Source organism: Aspergillus candidus (genome assembly GCF_002847045.1).
Source record: "Aspergillus candidus strain CBS 102.13 unplaced genomic scaffold BDW47scaffold_11, whole genome shotgun sequence".
NCBI lineage: Eukaryota > Fungi > Ascomycota > Eurotiomycetes > Eurotiales > Aspergillaceae > Aspergillus > Aspergillus candidus.
Genome location: NW_020194016.1, coordinates 117,892 through 138,407, shown reverse-complemented (window position 1 = coordinate 138,407; position 20,516 = coordinate 117,892). Strand labels below are relative to the sequence as shown.

Genomic DNA, 20,516 nt, shown 5'->3' with positions numbered 1-20,516 from the left:
AAGCTTCAAGACACCAGCTCCGATTGCCCAGCTTGCCGCAATGCCGATATCTTTCGGCAGCCCGAGAGACTGGCAGGGATCCACCAACACGGCTCGGGTTCCGGATCGGCGGGTGAATCAGTCGGTCAGCCGAATCCACCAAAGCTTCCTCGGAAGCAATTTATCTAGACCGATTCACCCTCCCATCAAACAATCACCGGTGCCGCGGCCACTAACTAGTGGTAATCTTCGCTATCTATGTTTGGTTGTTAAACCAATGATCCTTATCATAGAGATTGAAACAATGACCTAGCACTAATTGGTCAGGAAGAAATATCTTCACGATCCACTTTTCAAGGGGGCGTACATGCCCATGCTCTATTGGCTTGGAATGCTCCCGAAACTACTTAGACATGGTGATGGATGCTATTGACAAAATTCCCCCCCTTTTTCTTACCGAGAAAGACTATTGTATAGTAATACTCAAAGTCTTAACGCAAAACAAAGAACAAAGGAAAAAACTGAACTGGGTACAGGGGAAGTTGCCGCAATGATAAATTGTAAAAAGATATCTTATAACCATTTGCACCCACAGTGAACACTGACTCCAAAGGGATCTGATTGTCATTAGGAGTGAGATTATCACATACAACATGTCTATCTAGTACTTCTGGTCCACCAGTGAAGAAGTTTATACCACAACGGGTAGTGTCTGCCCGGAGAGTTAAAATTATGTAGTAGGCTAACAAACAAAAGCAGTCTATTCAGAGTAATATAAGGGGGTGAAAAATAGAGTACAATGGAAAATGCTTCCCAGCCAAAGAAGAAAAAAGGAGAAATCAAACCAAAACCAAAGTCAAAACCCACTTCGCCTCCGAGCTTCAAAGGAAGTAAAGAAAGAAAAACAGGACTCTTCGATGTCTAGAAACAGAAAATTTGATCCGTCATTTTGGCTACTGGGCCTGGGGCTTGGAACCCGAGCTCAGCCAACCCCTTCTTCGATGCATTGACCATGCCAGGAGGACCGCAAAGCATTATCCGAGTTTCCGGCGAAGGTGCAGGGAGGATCTTGCGCATGACATCTTTCGTGACATATCCCTTGCCGTACTTCCAGTCCTGGGGCGGATGATCCAACATGTACCAAACCTTGAGAGTTTTGGGATATGAGGAAGCAAATTCTTCGAGCTCCTCTCGCAAAAGAATGTCCTCTTCTGAGCGGTTTGCGTAGATCAGATGGATTTCCGTGGTATCCCTATCGTTTTCGCAGATCGCTCGAATCAACTGATACATCGGGGTAATACCAGTGCCGCCAGCAATCATCCCAATCTTCTTACAGAGGCCCTTTTTGTAGCGCATTGCGCCCTTGGGGCCCCGGAATAAAACCTTGTCACCAACTTCGAGATTGGCAAGGTACTTTCCGGTGAGTAGGCCATCCGGATAACACTTGATCACGAGCTCCAGCGTGCCCAGGTCGAGATTATTTGATGTCGGAGTATAGGATCGGGACACTGTTTGACCGTCGATCGTTGCTTTGATAGCGACGTGTTGGCCGATGGGAAGGCCAATGACATCACTCTTGCGAGGGAGCTGGAACACAAAGCGGTATACATTAGGAGATAGGGCCTCTTTTGCCACTAGGGGCAAGGGCCTATACTCCTTGGGTTGGAGAAAGCCGGGGATCAAGTGCGGGTCTTGCTTGTAGATCGGGTTCCTCTTGATGTGAGGAGGATATTTCGTGAAGCCCGACTCAATTTGCGTGAGTTTCGAGAGGCGGGACGCTATGATACTACCCAGTATGGCACAGGCACAGGCAGTGACGGCAACTCCGTTGACGAAACCACCACCCTGGGGGAGGGAGACGCCAGAGAGCTTGAGAGACGACAGCTTGTCGAGCCCCGGAAGCATCTTGGAGAAGTCATGGGTATTCAGGTATTTCCTGATGGTGTTGGAAGCAAGGTAAAGCGAAAGTAGCGAGCCCGTGGTGAGACCCAGGGTGCGGACAGCGCCTGAACTGGCTTTTGGAGGCGGCTGTGCTGGGGAAGACTGTAAAACCCTCACGGTTTGACGAGCCTTGTATTCGACGGCGTCTTTCAATGTTCCGATCAGGAAAGACTCCAGAATCTCGTTTGCGTCTTCCGAATGCCCCACATCTTCGTACGCGGCCGTTGCGTCTTGCCCAGCAACATCAACTAGGACGTCGGCACCACCGGGATGATCTTTGACATATTCCGAGACATCGTAGACTATCGTAACAGCATAAGGATTTAGCAAGTTTTTTTTTAACACAAAAAAGGAGGTATAATGACTGTTATATGCTTACCCTTTCCGTGAATAGTAACCCACAAGTCGGTCTTGCTCTTGTGAGCACCAACGTCTTCCGCTGTGAATTCTTGCATGTTGGTCGAGGATCACAATCGTCAGGGTAACACTAGCTATAATCAAGCTCGCACACACGTAATGGAGTAGATGAGTAGACAGGCAGGATTCTTTTGGGGTTTTAATACGAGAATCCGTGTGGATCGCGACATGTTGCTATATTTGTATGTCACGGATTTATATGGTAGCCCCAAGGCAAAACAAGGCCGGAATCTTTTCATCTCCGGGAAGCCGAGGAAATTTGATGTGTATTCGGCCTTTGCCGATTCTGTGATTGGCCCATGTCGCACCCCTGGTCGACTAAACTCGGGACCTCGGATATATTATGAGTCGGAACTTTCGAAATTTCCGAGGATAAATAGATGCCGTAGAGAGGCAGCATTTTTGGTATCACATCAAAACTTGTTGAACCGAGAGGCAAAGCAGGGTGGGTCAGGGCGCCATGGATTATCTGTGGGTTTTTAGGTTAAACAGTATATATAAAGGCCAGGATACACAAAGTGCCATGTTGTCGATTCGATCGCTATCATCACAACGAGTGGATAACCCAAACGCCTGCCATGCCTCTCCAAGCATTCTACCTATTCGGACAAAGTCCATCGACCGCCAAAGAGATTGAGGTGGATGCATCTCAGACCTTTGACAGCTTGAAATTCCTGATTGCTGCTCATTTTGCCATTGTCGAACCAAATGGTAGGTAGTTTCTAGTTCCTACCCTTCATTGCTTCCGGTTTCCTGACAAGTGGTATACAGGGATTGGCTTCCAAGGACCGGATGCTGTCCTCACAGAGGTCTCGGAAATTTGCGCAGCAACAGCTCCCATCTCACTGACAATCGATGGACATGCGGTTCGCGATCCACCCTCTCCGAACGAACTACCTTTTTTCGGGACCTTCTTCGAAGTTTTTCCTGATCATCTTGGAAACCACCAACGTCTTTTCGAGAAATATGGGCCGATTATCAGAACAAGCAACCAAGGCCGCATCACCTACCAAACCAATGACCCGGAAATTGCTGCCATCGCTTTCGCGGAATCCGATTTCTTCACGAAGAAGATCAATGAATCCCACCCACTTCACGCGCTCAAAACTCCCGCCGCTGGTGTTTTCCTCGGTGACACTGACACGCCAGAATGGAAGGTTGCTCACAAATTCTTGCCTCCAGCCTTGGGCCCTAAGGCTGTTAGACACTACGCCCCAACCATGCAACAGACAGTGGAGGATTCGTTCAAAGTGTTCGATCAGCTTGATGAAAAGGACGAAGCTTGGAATGTCTATATGTACATGCTCAAGCTCGGCTCTCAAGCAGTTGGCAAGCTTACGCTTGGACTGGACTTTCAACATTTCAACGTGCCGGATTCTCCTATCCATGAAATGGTTCATAACATTGCTGAGGTTCTTTCCCTCAATAAAAAGGTCACATCGAAGGGCGACTGGTACAGCTCCTTGCCATTTGGTGATCCCAAGCGACTCAAAACGTTGAAGATTCGCATCGAAGAAATGGTAGAGGAGTCGATTCAAAAGGCGTCAAGAGGAGGCGTGGAAGATCTTCCGTTACAAGACGCTGCCTTGACAGCGAGCAACATGGTCGGTAAGTATCAAGCATTGATTTCTAGCAGTACTTGCTACCCCCATGCCTAGTCAATAGTCAGGCTAACTTCTGGTAGATTATGCCGTTCGCGCCACCGATAACAAGGGCGAAAAGCTGCCAAAGTCCAGTGTTGTCTGGGCTCTGGTCGTGGCCACTGGTGCTGGTTTTACCACTACTAGCTCGCTCCTCTCTTGGCTCATCTACGGCCTCTGCACATACGAGGGCATGCAGGAGCGCCTCCTGCAAGAGTTGATCGACCATGGGTTTGACGAGAACACTCAAATGACAGCCGACTTCACGGAGAAATTGGAGTTTCTTGATAAATATATCAAGGAAACTCAGCGTCGTCACAATCCCTCCTTCCAACCCGGACGAACGACCAAGGTGGACATGATTCTACCAGGGGGCTATAGGCTGCCCAAAGACGCGGTTGTTATTCCCGCACTTCACCATATTCACAACCACCCTGATCTGTGGGATAATCCTGCTCGGTTTAACCCTGATCGCTGGGATAGTGAAGAAGTGAAATCCCGGCACAAGGCGGCATACATACCTTTCGCGATGGGTCCCCGTATGTGTATTGGGTTTAACTTCGCACTTCAGGAGATCAAAGTCTTCCTTCCTAAGCTTATCTACCGCTACAAGTTCTCGCGGGAAGGCGACGGTCCGATTGAGTATGATCCGATGTTCCAGCTGATCCGGCCCAACAATCTCTATGTGCGCGCAGAACGGCGGGTTAGGTGGCCCTGCAAGTCAAGGGGTGCTAAGGCCTGAGGCGTGGTTCTTTTCTGTTCAAAGTCTATAGATTGTACCTATTCTTTTACTAGCCTTGATTTTAATATACTTGGAATATCTTACGTGCTCTTGATCATCCTCGGGTCTGCTAGACGCATATATTATGGACAAGAGCCCAACTGCGTGTTATAATATCCAGTTAGAGTCTGAAACCCGCTTGATGCGGGTGTGCCATCCTGCACTTGGATAATTTTCTGTATGACCGCTCTAGAATTGGTGGTAGGCTGTGTCTCTCCCTGATTAATCCCATTCTGTGATCGGCATGTGCCCAGCCTCTCACTGCCTCGTTGTTTTTGACACGGCCCCCTGACAGTGCACGTTATAAGACGTACCCCGCGCATGTCCATACCTAGTATCCCCTTTCCCGGTCACTATTGGTGTCAAGAATATCTCTTGAGACAAAACTCACCAATTCGAACAACATGCCAGTAACGCTCAAAGTAGCGGCGCATCCGCCGGATAAATGGGAAGATCCCAAGGTTTCCACAGCTGAAGGTCTCTTGAAAGAATCTTGCCCGCAAGAGTATAAAAATAGCCAAGGTGTACTAGAAAGCTCGTTTCACAGCAGTCTTTTCGACACGTCCCATGTCTCCGCCTCGCGAAATGGTTTTGTCTGGGCAGTATTCCAGGCCTATAGCCATCATCACAACCTGACAATCCGACCGGAAGACGTATGGTTCTCCATCATAACGCAGCTGAGTTTCTATATCAACGCACATGCAGAGGATCTACGTTCCTTCTTTGTTTCCCACGAGGGACAGCAGGAGCTAGAAGACACCGGTGGAGATGGTGGCCTCGATTTCGGTAACATGGCACTGCGAATGACCAAACTCATTGAGGAGAAAGTCGTGGATAAGGAATTCAGAAGTTGGATCATGCCTGACTTCAGCACCACCACCGAGTCAGACAAGGTGGTCGCGGCTGTTCTGATGATGGGGGCCATGCAGAAGTATTTCTCGTACTTCGTGGCGATTACATGTGGCATCCCGTCTGCCACCTTACTGGGGGAGCGAAAGGACTGGGCGGACCTCGTGAAGAAACTCGACAAGTTATACCAGCTAGGCGATGAGCCAGCACGATTCGCCCAGCTTCTCCGCCCGGTACTCAATCACTTTGTCTTGACCTTTGACAGTCCCGATTCAATCACTGTAAGGAATTTCTGGGGCCGATGTGCACACCGTTCAGAAGGAAGTGGGATCGACTATCTCACTGGATGGATTTCTGTCTTTTGTTTTTGGAGTGAGGAAGGAAATCGTCTCTACTTCGGCGACACGATTGAACCCACCGGTTCGCCTGAATTCAAGGCGCGCAACACAGAGCTGGGACTCGATGATGCCTTGGCACGCGAAGTCGACATAGAAAAAATCCCAGCTGGATTCGCCTCCGTGCCTCTTACTATCGACGATGATGGGAGAATCACGAAGACGGTGATGTTGGCTGGACTGTTTGGTATCCAAGCCATGTCGAAGGCCCCAATAACCCCGATCATAGAAGAACGCAGCAGACGTTCTTGGGTTTCGTATTTGATCCCAAGACGTACGAAAAAGCAGACCATTTGTACTCCTCCGGCAACCGAGGGAGACGGACCCAATTCAATTCAACCGTTTTCGGGGTGGCTGGTGTATGTGAAGAAAGATGGGGAGGATGGCGAATAACGTACCCAAGGAGATTAGAAGATTGGAGGGCTTGCCTAAGACCAGGGATATGTTCTTCTGGTACTCATACGATTCAATCTGAGGATATGAAGGACGGTACGGGTTGATGATCATTGCGAAAGAGTCCTTTGCTACCTCAGGTTCGATACTGGGTTACGCGGTATCTTGTTTCATCTAGCGCATTCCCATGCCAAACGCTTGTCAATGTCTATGTTAATCAAGAAAAGCCCGGTTTATCGTTTCTAGAAAATGGTCAAAGACATGAATCAATCCAAAAAGGTTAAAGAAAAACATCGCCAAGTCCGGAAACCGGGGCGGCCCACTTTCACCCGCCACGCGTTCCATTTGCCTCGGTAATTCATCTGGACTTGCACTTATATACATGACGACATCCGACATTTGTCTCTTTCCAAACTGTCTTTTACTACTCTATTCAGTGTTTGTGTCAGAGACGGCTCTTGTCGTTTGATAGACAATTGATTAAACTTCGATTAAGAGGGCACTACCGACATATCCAGAGATAGACCGCCACAAGCGTCAACCAACCTCCAACATGGCATCAAAAACTGCATCCGACCGCTTAACACAAGTGAGCAACCATATACACACCGCGCCAGCACGTCCCCAGCCGTCCCAAATTCAAGATGTCTACATCATCAGCGCATCGCGGACCCCCACCGCGCGATTCAAAGGCTCCCTCGCCAGTGTCCCGGCGCCCCAACTCGGCGCCCACGCTATCAAAGACGCCGTTTCGAAGTCGAAGGTGCCCGCGTCGCGCATCACAGATGTTTACATGGGCAACGTGATGCAGGCCTCGAACGGGCAGGCACCCGCGCGCCAAGCAGCCATATTCGCCGGCCTGCCGACGGCAACGGAGGCGGTCACTATTAACAAGGTTTGCGCCTCGGGACTGAAGGCTGTAGCGCTCGCTGCGCAGAACATTCAACTCGGGCTGTCCCAGGCACAGGTTGCCGGTGGTATGGAGAATATGTCGAGTGTGCCGTATTATCTGGCGCGGGATGCGGCGGGCTCGACGGGCGATTTGAAACTGCAGGATGGGTTGATCAAGGATGGCTTGTGGGATGTGTATAATCAGATCCATATGGGGAGCTGTGCGGATCTCACTGCGAAAAAGTTCAATATCTCCAGGGAGGCGCAGGATGAGTATGCGATTCGCAGCTTCTTGAGGGCGCAGAAGGCCTGGGCCGAAGGAAAATTCCAGGATGAAATTGTTCCGGTTACGGTGAAGAACCGGAAGGGGGAAACTGTGGTCAAGCGGGATGAAGGTTTTGAGAAACTCGATGAAAAGAAGGTGGCGACGCTGAAGCCGGCGTTCGTGAGGGATGGCACCGGCACGGTCACCGCTGCCAACTCATCCACTTTCAATGATGGCGCCAGTGCTTTGGTTTTGGGGGATCGTGCAATTGCCCAGCAGTACGGTCAAGATAGTCGAGTTCTTTCGCGGATCGTCAGTACGGCCGACGCGGCCCTGGACCCGGTTGATTTTCCGATTGCCCCCGCTAAAGCAGTTCGTGTCGCTCTAGAGAGAGCCGGTCTCAGGAAAGAAGACGTTGCTGTGTGGGAGTTTAACGAAGCCTTTGCTTCTGTTATCAAGGCGAATGAGCAGGTGGGTTTTGCCGAGTCTTTCCAGATGTTAACCTCCTTGCTAACTTGACATCCAGATTCTCGGCCTTGAAGGCGCAAATGTGAATCCGCTTGGAGGCGCCATCTCGTTGGGCCATGCTCTGGGAAGTTCCGGGTCGAGGATACTTACTACATTGGTGCATCAGCTGAAGGTCGGGGAATACGGCGTTGCGGCGGTTTGCAACGGCGGTGGTGCAGCGACTGCTGTCGTTGTTCAGCGAGTTGCGTCTGTGTAAAGTTAATCTTGAAGATTTAATCAGACTATACAAGATAAAAAGATGTCCTGTACATGTACCTTCATCCTTGTTCTCACTGTTGAGGAACTATATTCGAGCTTCTCTCCATCCACAAGCTCCCAATTCTAGGAGCGACTACTCACGACTGTTATGTCAATTTTATGATTTGTTGTTGCATGCAAAAATATCACAATACGCATTCGCGGCAAGTGCAGGACCCATGTGTTTAGAACTTCCCATGTATTCTAGAAAAATACTAGTAATGACGGTGCCGGTCTACATACGTCGGCCGATAATGATGCACAATCGCTGTCTCAAAATGAGACAAGCTCCTCCGCCCGAGAACAATGCACAGATTTAAAAAACAATATAAAAAGAAAAACATACAACAGCCGGGATTCGCATGTGGTCACCCACCATACTACTAACCGGCCGGCGTGTGGCTTAAGTACGGCTGAGCGGACGGGAAGCCCTGTTCTCCACACCCTATGGTCGTATGTACTTAACTTCTCTAATGAATGATTTATAAAGGGGCAATTAGAACATAAACTCAAGTTCTTCTAGGAGCAAATCAGTCGATGGCTGGATTATCCAAGCCCCAAGACGATGGGGTGTGTACTGAAATGAGATTTTGAATTATCTAGAAATCGACGGAATCGGCCAGCGGCGACGGACTGTGCTTTAGCTTATTGTTTCCCTTCATGTAGAATGTTGTGCATCATGGCTTTTATTTCCTTGGTTGCTTATTTGGCGAAGCTAGATATACACCTGAGATCTTGGATGTTATGAGAGGTTTCATTCTCTGTTTATGAGTATTACATGATGCCTTGCGCTAGTCTGGTTATGACACCGATAGGAACCCTTAGCAGAGATCAACGCGCAGTAGTAGTTATCGGGAATATAGACAGAGGAAGTCTGATCAATCTCTCCAACTCTAGCCGATAGATGATGCAGTGTGTATAGCCATGTCATTCATACGACATAAGCGATACTATATCTAGCAAAAGTATAAGAATTAGGTTGCTAAGCTTCGGCAATGGTGATTAAAATAGATGGAGAGAGAGATGGCGTGAGAACTGATCTGACTAACTGGAGGATGGTCTATGACTGATTGGTCTTGGTTACCAGTCATGCCTCCTGATCTCAGCCCCTGCCATCATATCATTCATCAATCTCATAAAGTTTATTGAGTCAGCTACAAGCCATTGACTTCCTCTCAAGCATACTTCTCCTCCTCTCTAGTCTATCATGGTCATAAGATGTTATGGATCTCCTGCCCTAGATTGTGCTGATATCTGACAGTCGCCGTCCTGTTATCAGAACTCAAGGACTATCATCGACCTAGGTCGCGAGGTTGATACCAGGTTTTGTATAGATCTAACATGCATTAATTAAGCTAATGTCTAGACTTAGATGACAGAGAATAGAAGCGTTTTTACATCACCGGTCCCTGGCTAGAGTACAAAACAGAAACCCTAGCGATACTCCTCCTCATGCGAACTTTGATCAACCTAAACCACATTAACTCTCCTCTCTATACCAACGCGACATATAAGGGCATACTTACCACTTCAATATTATTCCCCATAGGATCCAACACATACGCAGCGAAATACGTCTCATTATTCTCCGGCCGCAAACCAGGCGCGCCGTTGCTCACGCCACCCACCGCCAACGCAGCGTCGTAGAAGGCCCATACTGTCTCATGATCTAGATACGTTAGCAACTGAGTGTGCCCGCCCCCCATCTCCCCAGAAGATCACTACCTACCTGGTGCCATGAACGCGACATGCATCCCAGGGCTCTTCACGTCCCGTTTCCTAATCCAAAAGTTCGGCTCCGCGATACCGAGCCCAGCGAGAGTTGCCGATCGCTTCACTTCCCGATATTTTAATGGCATCAGGGCGGCCTTGTACCAATCTATGACGTGCTCGAATTGGTCCTCGGGGACGTAGATCTCCACATGGTCGATGTTGGAGCACGGCATGGCGGGGGATCAGGGATTAATTTCTCGTAGGTGGACACGAATTACTTTTCTAAAAGATTGAGCGAACGGGCCCCCGAAAACTATATAAGAGGATTAATCGGTTCAGCCGGGATGTTCCTTGACCCGATGGCATGACATCAATCAATGCGTCCGAATTAGGGTTCCGCTTGTTTGGTGCCTCGGGCGCCAAGGCTGGCAAGTATCCCGTTTCCGTACTTGCGTCAGAATGACGAACACCGAGTATAAATCGATGATGATACCCATAAAACCGGGTGGGATTGCTCAAGGGGTCTGTCTATCAGGGCACGTGGTGAATCACTGATGCTAAGAAAGAATGAAAAGAATGTATTGTAACACAATTGCGCCTTATTGAAGCCGACCCGTGCGTACTCTTGCGTCACACCCGTTTATCCAAAGCTCCTGCGCGTTGCTTTGTTGCCGGCAAGTCCAACCTGGTAATACTACAACTATAGGCACTTTCCTTGGGTAAAGTTGTGCTTCGGTTGGCCTAGGAGAACCTTTGCAATTGTCGTTCACCCTTTTCTATTGTCTTTCGGTGGCCTTCGCTCATGAGAAGAAAGCTCATCAGGGTATACCATTTATGTACAGAACGTTTCGCTTCCTTCATTATTTGGTCATTGCTGTTGGACTCCCGTCGCCTTTGTTGATCTTATGGTACCAAATCGCAACCGATCATTGACTCGTCAACAGAGCCACATGTAACAAAGGGTTGCACAGCCAGTTCCTAGGGCAGCGCTTGATGGGTGGGTGGATATGGTAGTGTTGTGAGCATATAAACACTGAAACAGCTTCAAAACGTGGAGCAAGCCGGATTTGGTGGTTGATCATGTCATGAACACGTATCTGATGTAGTCGCCGCCAAGGTTCGGAGTAAAGGTTGATCGCTGCCAAAGAAAAAGCCGGTCAAGTCTTCGGGCGCAGGGCATACATCTTGACCGGGAACAGATTGAACGACTTCGGAAACCCCGCCTGGATCTCAGACGTAATCAAATTCAGCCCGGCTTCATTGAACAGCTGCCGTAACTTGGCGTCCGTCCTGGTAACGCTGCTGTCCAATTCATCGTAGATGTCTTCTCCGTCCACATCAGTCGAGTTGTTCTCTTTAATCACGAGCATCCCGGTCTCCGTCAAGGCATTTTTACAGCGCACAAAGCACTCCCTCAACTGCACGTCCGTCAGATGCCCCACGCAGAACTGGATCCAGATCAAGTCGTACTTCTTCTCCGGAACCCAGCCCTCAAGACCAACAATGTAGACGTCTTCAACCGCGCACTCCATTTTCGGTACACGCTCTTTCAGCGCACGCGCGAACTTCTCCACCGGCTCAACGGCATCCATTACCTCGCAGACCTGGCCGAGGAACCCCTCGGTGATTCGCCCGACGCCCGCCCCGCAATCGACGCCCCGGTGAAGCTTGCCCTCCTTCTTACAGGACGGCACGAGCCGGTGAGCCTTGGCGAGAAACGTCCGAGACCCCCGTAGGTCGATGCGCGAGTACCACGGGTAGTCGCCTAGCATACCGAGCATGCCGCCTGACGTCGCGGGCACCCCGTTCCAGTATTTGATGGAGGCGGCATGATCTATGTAGCTATCAGGCGGGACTTCTGCTTGGTTGTCGGAATCTGTGGTGTATTGGTCGAAAGACATGGTTATGAATGGGGCGTTTTTGGTGTAACGAGTGCCTCTTGACCTCTTTGTTGTCGGCCCTTTCATTTGGAGTCCATTGGCAGGTTTTACGGTGGGTCCAAGGCGGTGTGGTGTGATTGGATTAGATGGCAGATGGATGGGTGTGCGTGGTGTTTAAAGCAATTGTGGATTTTCCAACTACTAGATCGTCCGATGAGATGTTGGCAACTTGGCATAGAAGGTGAATACTATAGTGCGGCTTGACAGTGGATTTGAAATGGTCTTTTCACATTTTGCCGGCGCACCATCAAGCATTCTCATAATTCTTCTGTTTTACCGACATTATCAGATTGAGCCCATCAGTCCCTGGGTCCTTATGTAATCCTCACATAGCAGTTTTCTTGTCCACCGCATATGACAAGCTTTGGGTTTGAAGGCGTCAGACCAAGAAAGAAAATAATAAAATGTTACGATGGGGGTACCAGCCTTTCAATAAGACCCCTGACAAATTATCTGCGACAAGTCTGCCGCAGGACACGAACATAGATATCTCGATAGAAACCCAGGCTATCTATCCCGGGGACTCAAGTGCGTCCTGGACATCAAACATCAATCAGTTTCATGCAACTGCCAAGGAAGGCAAGGTCACCAACCATCAACCATTTCATCCCTTCGCTGATACCATAACCCTGTGTTATGGAAGACTCAACAACCTTCCATTTCCGGTGACGAACTTCTCCTAATTTTAACCCCTTTGATACCTCCTCCGCGGACAACGCCCCATCCAGATCTTGCTTATTGGCAAATACCAGAACAGGGGCACTGCTTGGCCTGTCATGACGCCCATTCAAGTCAACAAGTAGAAACTCCAGTGTGGAAGCTGCGGCGTCTAGCCGGTCTGTTTCTGTGGCGTCGACGATGTAGATGATGGCGTCGATATCGGAGAAGTATTGCCTCCACGCTGGCCGGAACTTATCTCGACCTCCCACGTCCTAAATGACCAAGCATCAATGACTGGTGTCTTGATAAGAAATCGCCATGGTTATCTATATACCCAAATAGTGAGTTCTTGGTTCCCGTATGTTACTGATTCGACGTTAAATCCTATCGTAGACACCGGAGTAATATTGTCCCAGCCCTATATGCGATCAGCATGTGTGTATAAGGTCACCGATGCGCATTCTACCAAAAGTCTGTTGTATAAAAATGTAGTCTTTCCAGAGTACCACTACATCGAGCAAGCAAGTCAGTTCGTGGGTCCAGGCTCACGGTCTCCGGGATGGTAAACATACGGGCCCCCACATAATTACCCGGGAGCCTTTCTTGCCTGCACCCCCGGGCCATATACTTGATAATGAGCTTCCCATTTTGCCCGTGGTGATTAGCGGAGAATAGATGAGAGGGTTGCTTTAATTGAATGGATGCCTTGTGACGATGCCAATACGATATGGTCACATGACAATACGAGCGAGATTTGGTGGCTGGCGCTTCAAAGAAAGTCTTATCTGATACTCCGTATTAGGCAGTATACGCATATACTATATACTCTATCTTGGGCGAAACACTACCAAAAAGTGGGCAGTCTTCGAATTTTGATCAAAAAGTCTTTTCGAATGCCTTATAAGAATGAGACAATGAAATTTGTATGGATTCAGGACATGTCATTCATTTCAAGATCTATCAGAGCAATGCAGAACGATTCACTTAATGTTCCCGATACTGAGATCTGACGACGAGTGTCCACGCCGTAGTTTTACCAAATGCTATTTCGACTATGCATGTTTGCGGCCACTTGTGTTCATCTTATAACCTTGAGATTGTCATCAAAGATGCTGAGATTGGGTTGTCGGCGCGTGTTAAGTTTTAAGTTGCACGTATAAAGTTGACTAACGTATAACAGTTAGCGGCATACTGTTCGGCCCGCCTTACTGGCTGCTACTGGTTGATCCATGTGTGGCATAAATGACTAATCATCATAAAGCAAGACGCACTGGGGCTAGAGTCAGGTGACCCCACTCACGTGTTATCTAGCGAAAGATTAAGCGAGCTTGGCAGCGAAATTCCAACCACACCAAAAATACTCCTCTCCCATCTCGAACATACTACCGCAGATTCCCCGACAACCACCACCTCGCCATCATGGGTCGCGTTCGCACGAAGACCGTCAAGCGGTCCGCCAAGGTCGTTATTGAGCGCTACTACCCCAAGCTCACTCTGGACTTCGAGGTCAACAAGAAGGTCTGCGATGAGGTCGCCATTATCGCCAGCAAGCGCCTGCGCAACAAGGTAATTCACCACGGGAGACTCAGGGCGACAACTTAGCAACAGAAGGCTGACTTTGGAAAATGATAGATTGCCGGTTACACCACGCACCTGTATGATTTTTCCTATGAATTTCCCACCCGTTGATCCATCCACACGAACACCATCTCCAATCACAATTCCATATCGATGAAGGAAGGAACGAAGAAGGACCACCGCTAACCAATCCCGACAACAGGATGCGCCGTATCCAGCGTGGCCCCGTCCGCGGTATCTCCTTCAAGCTTCAGGAGGAGGAGCGTGAGCGCAAGGATCAGTACATCCCCGAGATCTCCGCTCTCGACTTCACCCAGAACAGCGAGACCGGCAAGCTCGATGTTGATCAGGACACCAAGGATCTCCTGAAGAGCATTGGCGTACGTGCACGCACATTTCCATCAAGGATTCGGTCACCGGCAGATCAGTTTGGCTAACTGCTATATAGTTCGACTCCATCCCCGTCAACATCCAGGCTGTTTCCCAGCAGCAGGTTGCCGACCGCCCCCGCCGTTTCGGCCGCTAAATTTGCACGTGAGTGCGCGTGGCAGATGGAGCGATGATGGTTAGCAAATGATTGGGTGGGATTTGGAATGGAGGAAAACAGCGAGGTGGTGATCTTCCTTTTCTATGATGGGTAATGGCGTCCAAGATTTCAGCATATGTTTGCTCGCGGAGGTAGAATTAGGACATATCTTGAGCCATGAAAATGAAACGCCAGTCCTTCTCCGCAGCCGATGAATAGCCCCGTCTTTCAAGCCGTATCCGGGAGGCATGTGCGTGGACGTCTCCTTTATGTGGAAGAACTGTCCGACAAACCGGCACCTATCATGGACTCTCAGCTGTTGTCTCGCGACTGACGATGGTCTATTCACGGGGTTGAGCCAAATAGTACGATCTCTGGCTCCGTCGAGGAATATCCAACCCGCTGGATCTCTCCATGTCATGAATACATTTACGATGACAACCTATGGTGTCTTGTCTCCTCCACTTTGCAACCATGTCTGCTCGTATCCATGTAGAGGATGCTATCGGACTTGGCTTATCCATCGTAGCTAGCATATCAACGGGAGCAATACAGCATTCCAGACAGTCGATACCTAGAAACTGAGGCATCAGTATGGTTTTTGCCCTATCATCTAACCACTTCGGGTTAGTGTATCTATGGCTTTAATGTGCGATTATGTCATCTCGTTCAAGGGCGGTGAAGCCAACACGCCTTATTCTGCCGCTCCTAGTATCGTCATGGGTATTCACGAATCTCATTGATCATTCATGTATTTATCAAGAATCATACTATATCTATTAAATTTAAGATATGCACAGCCAATTCTCATTTAGGACTCTTCTTTGATTCCAGAGAAACTGTGTGGGGGACCAATGAAATTGCTCAAGACAATGATGATAACCATGCTTTAAAGTTGCGAATGGTTGCAAGATTTGAAGCATCAAAACAATAATTTATGTTGGGAAAACACTACAAGTCAGTTGATATTGGCCGATTACACATCTCACAGCTCCAAAAAGACCAGAAATAGTCCAGGTCTTGCTTTTTTTTTTTTGGTTGATAGGCTGTCAAGTCATCAAAGCGTAGTCCCTATTAGCTATATATCCCCGTGTTGTACGACGAGATTTCTAGCAGTTTACAGGTCAAATTTCCATTATAATCATCCCGTATATCTACAACAAACGATAACAACATTTTCACTGTCAATTCCATATTAGTTTCACTCGTCTCAAGCCCCCATGAGCCCAACCTGTGTATGTTTTGTGGCGAAACGCAGCGACCACCATAGAGTACCAGTACCCCATGCAGGACCAAATCCAAGAATAATCTGTTCCTCAACACAATCCGGACCCACTTTGAGAACCCACTCCTAATTAGCCAGCCAAGCTAGTAAGTTAACCCCAATGACAAGGCCGATTCATTCGGATCCCCACTTTGTCGGTCCCTCTTGCGAGCGCACCGACCCACAGTACATCCGCCAGGGAAGACTAACATCTATATACGGAGAAGTGCGGCAACAAGATTAGCATTGTTATATCTGCGGGGTTATTGATTACTGAAACTGTATGAAATATCTGAGGATATTAGAAGAATGGTGGTTTCATGACCTGGTATCCCATACATGGTGTGATGAGCGACCGGATCTGCCAGACCGAAAAGAATCTCAGTCGAATGAGCCGTAGATTGAGATGCACGCAGCTCGCGATAGCTAGGCAGCTATTGAGTATTCGGTGGGGTCTTGTAGGCATCCATGCGAGGAGTGAATGAATGGGGAAGAGTCATTCAGGGCCAGTGAATAACATACGCGACGAGGCTATAAAATACCCCGCGTATCTTTTGTCTTTACAACAACCTCACTTCCTCACCTCACCTATTTCTAACCCATCATAGTCATCATATCCAGTATCCTTTGTACAAGCGCCTCCCACAGCGACATCATGGCCCAGCCACAAGACCTCCAAGCTCACATAGATCACCTCGACAGCCTTCCCTTGGAAGAAACAATCCAAGAAATGCTACGTCTCTTCCCAGGCCTCACTCCATCCGTCTCCCCAACCGCCGACCGCCTCATTACCCACAACAACTACAGCGGCATCGCCCACCTAGACTCACTAGGCAGACTATACCTACAAACCGGCAGGCGCTGCACGGCAGAGCACGCCTCCTTCGCAACCCGCCTATCCTACCTTCCTCTCGACCCGCTCTTCCTGGAACTGTACGAGCGCAGCAACGACATTCGAAAAGCGGCCATCACAGCCGGAACGGCGACAGAGCCCAGCTACGAGGGTCAAGGGTGTGCCTGCTGCAGAGGAGAGCCGTCGGCAGTGATTCTCATGGGATTTGCGGATGGGGAATCGTTGTATTTTGAGGAGGGTGAGTATCAACGGCTGTGGGGGGACGTGGAGTCCGCGGGTATGCGTTTTTTCCATGAGGGTGAGAACAGAGAAAGTAGGGTGTGTATGCTTATGGCGTCGAAGGAACAGGTCGAGGATTTGATGGAGAGGGAGAGGGGTGCCATTGCTATGTTGTAGGGCTTTTTAGGTGGATGGTATGTGACTTACGACAAGACAGAGACAGATAATGCTCGGAATGGGTGCTTCATTGCATGTTTAATCTGAAATCTCGAGTCTGATACTTGAGCCTGAACTAGTAGTAAATTGTACATGGCTGGTGGTCGCTCATAAGTGAAGACCCAAATATTCTAGACGTGACGACGCTATAATAGAAACGAGTTTGTTAATGTTATGCTGTATCTTCTCTTGGCGTATTATTTGGTATTTTCAGTGTCAAGGAACAGGAACAAATAAAAATACAAAAGGAGATTGATACAAAAAACATTAGTCCATAATGACAATAAAGAACAATAACTATACACAATGAAGGTGTTAAACAACCGGCACCACCGAGTCCCAGACTTCCACCTGAAAGTCTCCAACCATTATCACACCAATTCATCATATAATAGTAAATAAATAAAGAACCTAGTCAACACTGATATCCGATTACCTCAAGCCTCTTCATGCTGGATAGACACACTGTGGCGAGTATAGATGCCGCCCTGCACATACCCGATACTACTACCCTCCAACGATAGGTCCTGCGACTTGTTGAGCTCCTCTTTCGAGTGGCCCGTTGACTGACGGGCCTGCGACCAGAAATCTCGCTGGCCAAGCCGGAAGAGAGGTCGCAGGTTGGAGAGACAGGCGGCGGTGATTCCCACCGCGGCTTCGATACAGGTCCACACGACGAAGGGGACTTGGTTGTCTTTGGTTGTCAGTACTTCTGTACAAAAGTATGCATACCATAGGGGAGGAGGACACGCACAAGTTATGTCTGGACCGGAGTGGGTAAACTGGATCATGGCTACCAGTCGGATGATATCAAAAATCAAAGTTCTGTTGCTGACATTAGAGATGGTATGGTGTTCGAGGGGTGACGAAGGGGAATGTACAAGATACCAACGAGGAAAACGAAGGAAAGAAGAATTCTCTGGTTTGTGGAAACCCGCAGCGACCAAACCGGCTTCAGTGGCATGACTAGCAAGACAGCATCGGTAAGGATGTTGGGGATCTGCATGCCATAGAAGAACATGGCAGGGTCAATGCAAGTCCCTTCAATTTCACGGTTCCAAAACTTGTTCACCGGGAGGCATTGCAGGAGCCCAACAATGTAAATACTCAATGTCCAGAGGATGACGAAAGAGGCGACTACGTTAACGGCAACGCACATGCGTTGTGTGGTGAAGAGGCGCTTGTAGAGGGCTAGGACGGACAATTTGATGAGTGCGATGCAGGTTGTGTAAACGAATGGATTGGACCATCCAATCTGTTTCACTTCAGTTTGGGGTCTAGTTGAGCCATGTCAAGAGGTGCAAACCTTCATGTAGACTTCGAGATTCTCGGGTGGGATCGTTGTGATATGGGATCCCATGCCGTTGAAGAGCACTGCTCTGGTAAGACTTAATTTGGGATCATCTCAAAGTATAGATCACTTACAGACGACGACTCCGATTGAGCATCCATACTTGAAGAGCTATCGTATAGATTTCAACGGTCAACATGCATCTTGTGCAAGCAGCAGTTTATGTCTTACCAAAGCCGCTACAATTAGATAGTCGTCCAGCAAAAGCCCAGTGCCTGTGATTCGTCTCGCCACCAGACGCAAAACAACTGACACAGTTGACAGAATAAATGCAAAATAAAGAGCGACAATCACGGCCCGACGCAGGTTGGCATTCGGGTGCTCAAAATCACCTGAGACACCGCCGTCTGATACCTGCGATAGAGACATCTGATGGATTTCGCCTGAAAGAGTGAATAAGAGTGGGAAGAAAGGCAAAATTCGATCCTGACTGGGGGATAGCTATTTTGGCCGCATGTATTTGGAATTCTGAGATTGCTGGACACGGTTAGGTATAAGAGCTCGCTGGACAGCCACGCTAATGGTGTTTATCTTGTCGCATTTCTTCAACCTTAACCGTTTGGATTGCATGGTTTTACAGGTCACATATGGCTTCCCGGATCTTCAGCCCGGGAGTTTATTCTCGAGGTCGTTCTTGGTTCTTCGAGTAAGGGGAGACAATCAGGTCCTTAGTAGACGTCAGAGATGATGCAGCAATATCAGTTGTCGATAGATAATTTAGATCTATGGAAAATGTATTGAAACAGGGCCCGTCTACCTAGGCGTTGAAATAGCAGTTGTTAGCGGCTTCCGAATTTCGGGATAATTATTCTGGATAGAATGTGACAGACAGCTGTTGATCTGTGTATGTCACCTTGCATCGATCGGGGATAGCCCTGTAGTGACGTTTGGACAATGAAATCGGCCCCGCAGAGACTTTGCACACGGACCGTTGGGGTAAGATGCATGCAAGGAGGTGACGCTATGCGCCAGATTGGGGCCGCCATGTGGTCTGTACAGGATCTAGACACCTACATAAGATGAGACTCATGTTTTCATATTAACAAGTGTCTAATTATAAACTTACTTGTAGAGAGGCTTCGACGGGATGTGTCCGAACTATCGACTGACTCAAATGTGCAGGGTTGGCAACCCTAATACCTGGATTCTACCTAGGTACATGGTGATCGCTCGTAGATGATACATCAGATTCAAGACCTGTCATATGGCCAAACATTGTTATCTCTCCACATCCCACTCGCCTAGTTTGACTGCTTGGTCAGTGTATATGGCGTACACTCCTCGAGGGGTAACTTCCTTCGCCCGCGATAAATGATGCTGAATTTCAATCGCGAAAGCTGGGTCAGGATCCCACTTACATGCTTCGTGAGCGAGCAAACAAATCGCCCTCGAGCTTAACGGAAATAAAATCTTATTATAAGGAGAGGTTAGTATTCTATATCTGGAGTTTGCAATCGAAAACTAACGACTCGATAGTTGTGCCCCTTCTGAGTCGGCAGCTCTAGAACATACTGCTAATTTAGGCTTTATAATTGAGTTAAGCCCCGTAGAAGCTAATCAGAATTAGTTCTAATAATTCCTCATGTTCGATAGTATCCAAGTCAATCATAGTAGTACGTTTGTACGGAAAAGCATGGATGCAGTCAGTCCAAGAAAACCGATGTTGCGTGGATAGTCAGGTGACGGTCACTGACTATGTTGATTGCATCCTGGAGGAATTGATCTCTCCCTCCAACACTTCTTCACATCGTCAGTTTTTGTCAGGCCCGTCACAAACTTCATCAATTTCACTTCGTCTGCCTTACACCTAAAGGTGTAGAAAGTTTCTTTAAAAGCCATACCCTCTTCTAACTTTGTCCCGACTGATACGAGTTGAATTC

At 48.4% G+C, this 20,516-nt stretch overlaps 11 protein-coding genes across 11 annotated transcripts; 6 read left to right on the top strand and 5 right to left on the bottom strand.

The window, feature by feature from the left end:
* Nucleotides 1-900: 900 nt before the first annotated feature.
* Nucleotides 901-2,429, bottom strand: BDW47DRAFT_130602 (cytochrome b5; the record flags this gene model as incomplete). The annotated part of the gene is made up of 2 exons (XM_024817140.1): nucleotides 2,300-2,429; nucleotides 901-2,222 (listed from the first exon to the last, which is right to left on the bottom strand). Exons 1-2 carry the CDS (start codon nucleotides 2,373-2,375, stop codon nucleotides 901-903), a joined length of 1,398 nt encoding a protein of 465 aa, XP_024673795.1. The 5' UTR covers nucleotides 2,376-2,429.
* A 486-nt stretch (nucleotides 2,430-2,915) lies between these two features.
* BDW47DRAFT_130601 (cytochrome P450) lies at nucleotides 2,916-4,719 on the top strand (the record flags this gene model as incomplete). The annotated part of the gene is made up of 3 exons (XM_024817139.1): nucleotides 2,916-3,048; nucleotides 3,109-3,945; nucleotides 4,022-4,719. 3 exons carry the CDS (start codon nucleotides 2,916-2,918, stop codon nucleotides 4,717-4,719), a joined length of 1,668 nt encoding a protein of 555 aa, XP_024673794.1.
* Nucleotides 4,720-5,162: 443 nt separating this feature from the next.
* Nucleotides 5,163-6,395, top strand: BDW47DRAFT_116293 (DUF4419 domain-containing protein; the record flags this gene model as incomplete). The annotated part of the gene is made up of 2 exons (XM_024814906.1): nucleotides 5,163-6,246; nucleotides 6,322-6,395. The coding sequence occupies 2 exons, from the start codon at nucleotides 5,163-5,165 to the stop codon at nucleotides 6,393-6,395; spliced, it is 1,158 nt and encodes a 385-aa protein (XP_024673793.1).
* A 486-nt stretch (nucleotides 6,396-6,881) lies between these two features.
* BDW47DRAFT_130599 (thiolase family protein) lies at nucleotides 6,882-8,275 on the top strand (the record flags this gene model as incomplete). The annotated part of the gene is made up of 2 exons (XM_024817138.1): nucleotides 6,882-8,022; nucleotides 8,078-8,275. The coding sequence occupies exons 1-2, from the start codon at nucleotides 6,949-6,951 to the stop codon at nucleotides 8,273-8,275; spliced, it is 1,272 nt and encodes a 423-aa protein (XP_024673792.1). The 5' UTR covers nucleotides 6,882-6,948.
* A 1,034-nt stretch (nucleotides 8,276-9,309) lies between these two features.
* Nucleotides 9,310-10,286, bottom strand: BDW47DRAFT_102392 (VOC family protein). Its single transcript, XM_024811863.1, has 3 exons — nucleotides 10,046-10,286; nucleotides 9,843-9,985; nucleotides 9,310-9,786 (listed from the first exon to the last, which is right to left on the bottom strand). Exons 1-3 carry the CDS (start codon nucleotides 10,260-10,262, stop codon nucleotides 9,751-9,753), a joined length of 396 nt encoding a protein of 131 aa, XP_024673791.1. The 5' UTR covers nucleotides 10,263-10,286; the 3' UTR covers nucleotides 9,310-9,750.
* A 900-nt stretch (nucleotides 10,287-11,186) lies between these two features.
* BDW47DRAFT_124110 (N-terminal protein methyltransferase) lies at nucleotides 11,187-11,930 on the bottom strand (the record flags this gene model as incomplete). Its single annotated transcript, XM_024816190.1, has 1 exon — nucleotides 11,187-11,930. The coding sequence occupies one exon, from the start codon at nucleotides 11,928-11,930 to the stop codon at nucleotides 11,187-11,189; it is 744 nt and encodes a 247-aa protein (XP_024673790.1).
* A 581-nt stretch (nucleotides 11,931-12,511) lies between these two features.
* BDW47DRAFT_116291 (ADP-ribosylation factor family protein) lies at nucleotides 12,512-13,276 on the bottom strand (the record flags this gene model as incomplete). Its single annotated transcript, XM_024814905.1, has 4 exons — nucleotides 12,512-12,901; nucleotides 12,964-13,047; nucleotides 13,081-13,137; nucleotides 13,202-13,276. 4 exons carry the CDS (start codon nucleotides 13,274-13,276, stop codon nucleotides 12,512-12,514), a joined length of 606 nt encoding a protein of 201 aa, XP_024673789.1.
* Nucleotides 13,277-13,998: 722 nt separating this feature from the next.
* Nucleotides 13,999-15,425, top strand: BDW47DRAFT_102385 (40S ribosomal protein eS17). The gene is made up of 4 exons (XM_024811862.1): nucleotides 13,999-14,195; nucleotides 14,262-14,284; nucleotides 14,410-14,587; nucleotides 14,656-15,425. Exons 1-4 carry the CDS (start codon nucleotides 14,049-14,051, stop codon nucleotides 14,731-14,733), a joined length of 426 nt encoding a protein of 141 aa, XP_024673788.1. The 5' UTR covers nucleotides 13,999-14,048; the 3' UTR covers nucleotides 14,734-15,425.
* A 1,227-nt stretch (nucleotides 15,426-16,652) lies between these two features.
* On the top strand, nucleotides 16,653-17,246 carry BDW47DRAFT_124108 (uncharacterized protein; the record flags this gene model as incomplete). The annotated part of the gene is made up of 1 exon (XM_024816189.1): nucleotides 16,653-17,246. One exon carries the CDS (start codon nucleotides 16,653-16,655, stop codon nucleotides 17,244-17,246), a length of 594 nt encoding a protein of 197 aa, XP_024673787.1.
* Nucleotides 17,247-17,447: 201 nt separating this feature from the next.
* BDW47DRAFT_7760 (putative integral membrane protein Pth11-like) lies at nucleotides 17,448-19,410 on the bottom strand. Its single transcript, XM_024819822.1, has 6 exons — nucleotides 18,808-19,410; nucleotides 18,711-18,747; nucleotides 18,592-18,659; nucleotides 18,167-18,540; nucleotides 18,040-18,110; nucleotides 17,448-17,979 (listed from the first exon to the last, which is right to left on the bottom strand). The coding sequence occupies exons 1-6, from the start codon at nucleotides 19,003-19,005 to the stop codon at nucleotides 17,723-17,725; spliced, it is 1,005 nt and encodes a 334-aa protein (XP_024673785.1). The 5' UTR covers nucleotides 19,006-19,410; the 3' UTR covers nucleotides 17,448-17,722.
* On the top strand, nucleotides 19,089-19,410 carry BDW47DRAFT_102381 (uncharacterized protein). Its single transcript, XM_024811861.1, has one exon. The coding sequence runs from the start codon at nucleotides 19,157-19,159 to the stop codon at nucleotides 19,322-19,324; it is 168 nt and encodes a 55-aa protein (XP_024673786.1). The 5' UTR covers nucleotides 19,089-19,156; the 3' UTR covers nucleotides 19,325-19,410.
* Nucleotides 19,411-20,516: the final 1,106 nt, after the last annotated feature.

Excerpts from the sequence above, each read along its gene's own strand:
- BDW47DRAFT_102392 (XM_024811863.1), bottom strand. The coding sequence starts at position 10,262 with ATGCCGTGCTCCAACATCGACCATGTGGAGATCTACGTCCCCGAGGAC. Across the intron at positions 9,986-10,045 it reads TGTCGCGTTCATGGCACCAG|ATCATGAGACAGTATGGGCC; the intron begins GTAGGTAGTGAT and ends TAACGTATCTAG. Across the intron at positions 9,787-9,842 it reads TGGGGAATAATATTGAAGTG|GTTGATCAAAGTTCGCATGA; the intron begins GTAAGTATGCCC and ends AATGTGGTTTAG.
- BDW47DRAFT_102385 (XM_024811862.1), top strand. The coding sequence starts at position 14,049 with ATGGGTCGCGTTCGCACGAAGACCGTCAAGCGGTCCGCCAAGGTCGTT. Across the intron at positions 14,196-14,261 it reads GCAAGCGCCTGCGCAACAAG|ATTGCCGGTTACACCACGCA; the intron begins GTAATTCACCAC and ends GGAAAATGATAG. Across the intron at positions 14,588-14,655 it reads ATCTCCTGAAGAGCATTGGC|TTCGACTCCATCCCCGTCAA; the intron begins GTACGTGCACGC and ends ACTGCTATATAG.
- BDW47DRAFT_7760 (XM_024819822.1), bottom strand. The coding sequence starts at position 19,005 with ATGTCTCTATCGCAGGTATCAGACGGCGGTGTCTCAGGTGATTTTGAG. Across the intron at positions 18,748-18,807 it reads ATCTAATTGTAGCGGCTTTG|CTCTTCAAGTATGGATGCTC; the intron begins GTAAGACATAAA and ends TCTATACGATAG. Across the intron at positions 18,541-18,591 it reads ATCTCGAAGTCTACATGAAG|ATTGGATGGTCCAATCCATT; the intron begins GTTTGCACCTCT and ends GAAGTGAAACAG.
- BDW47DRAFT_102381 (XM_024811861.1), top strand. The coding sequence starts at position 19,157 with ATGGTGTTTATCTTGTCGCATTTCTTCAACCTTAACCGTTTGGATTGC.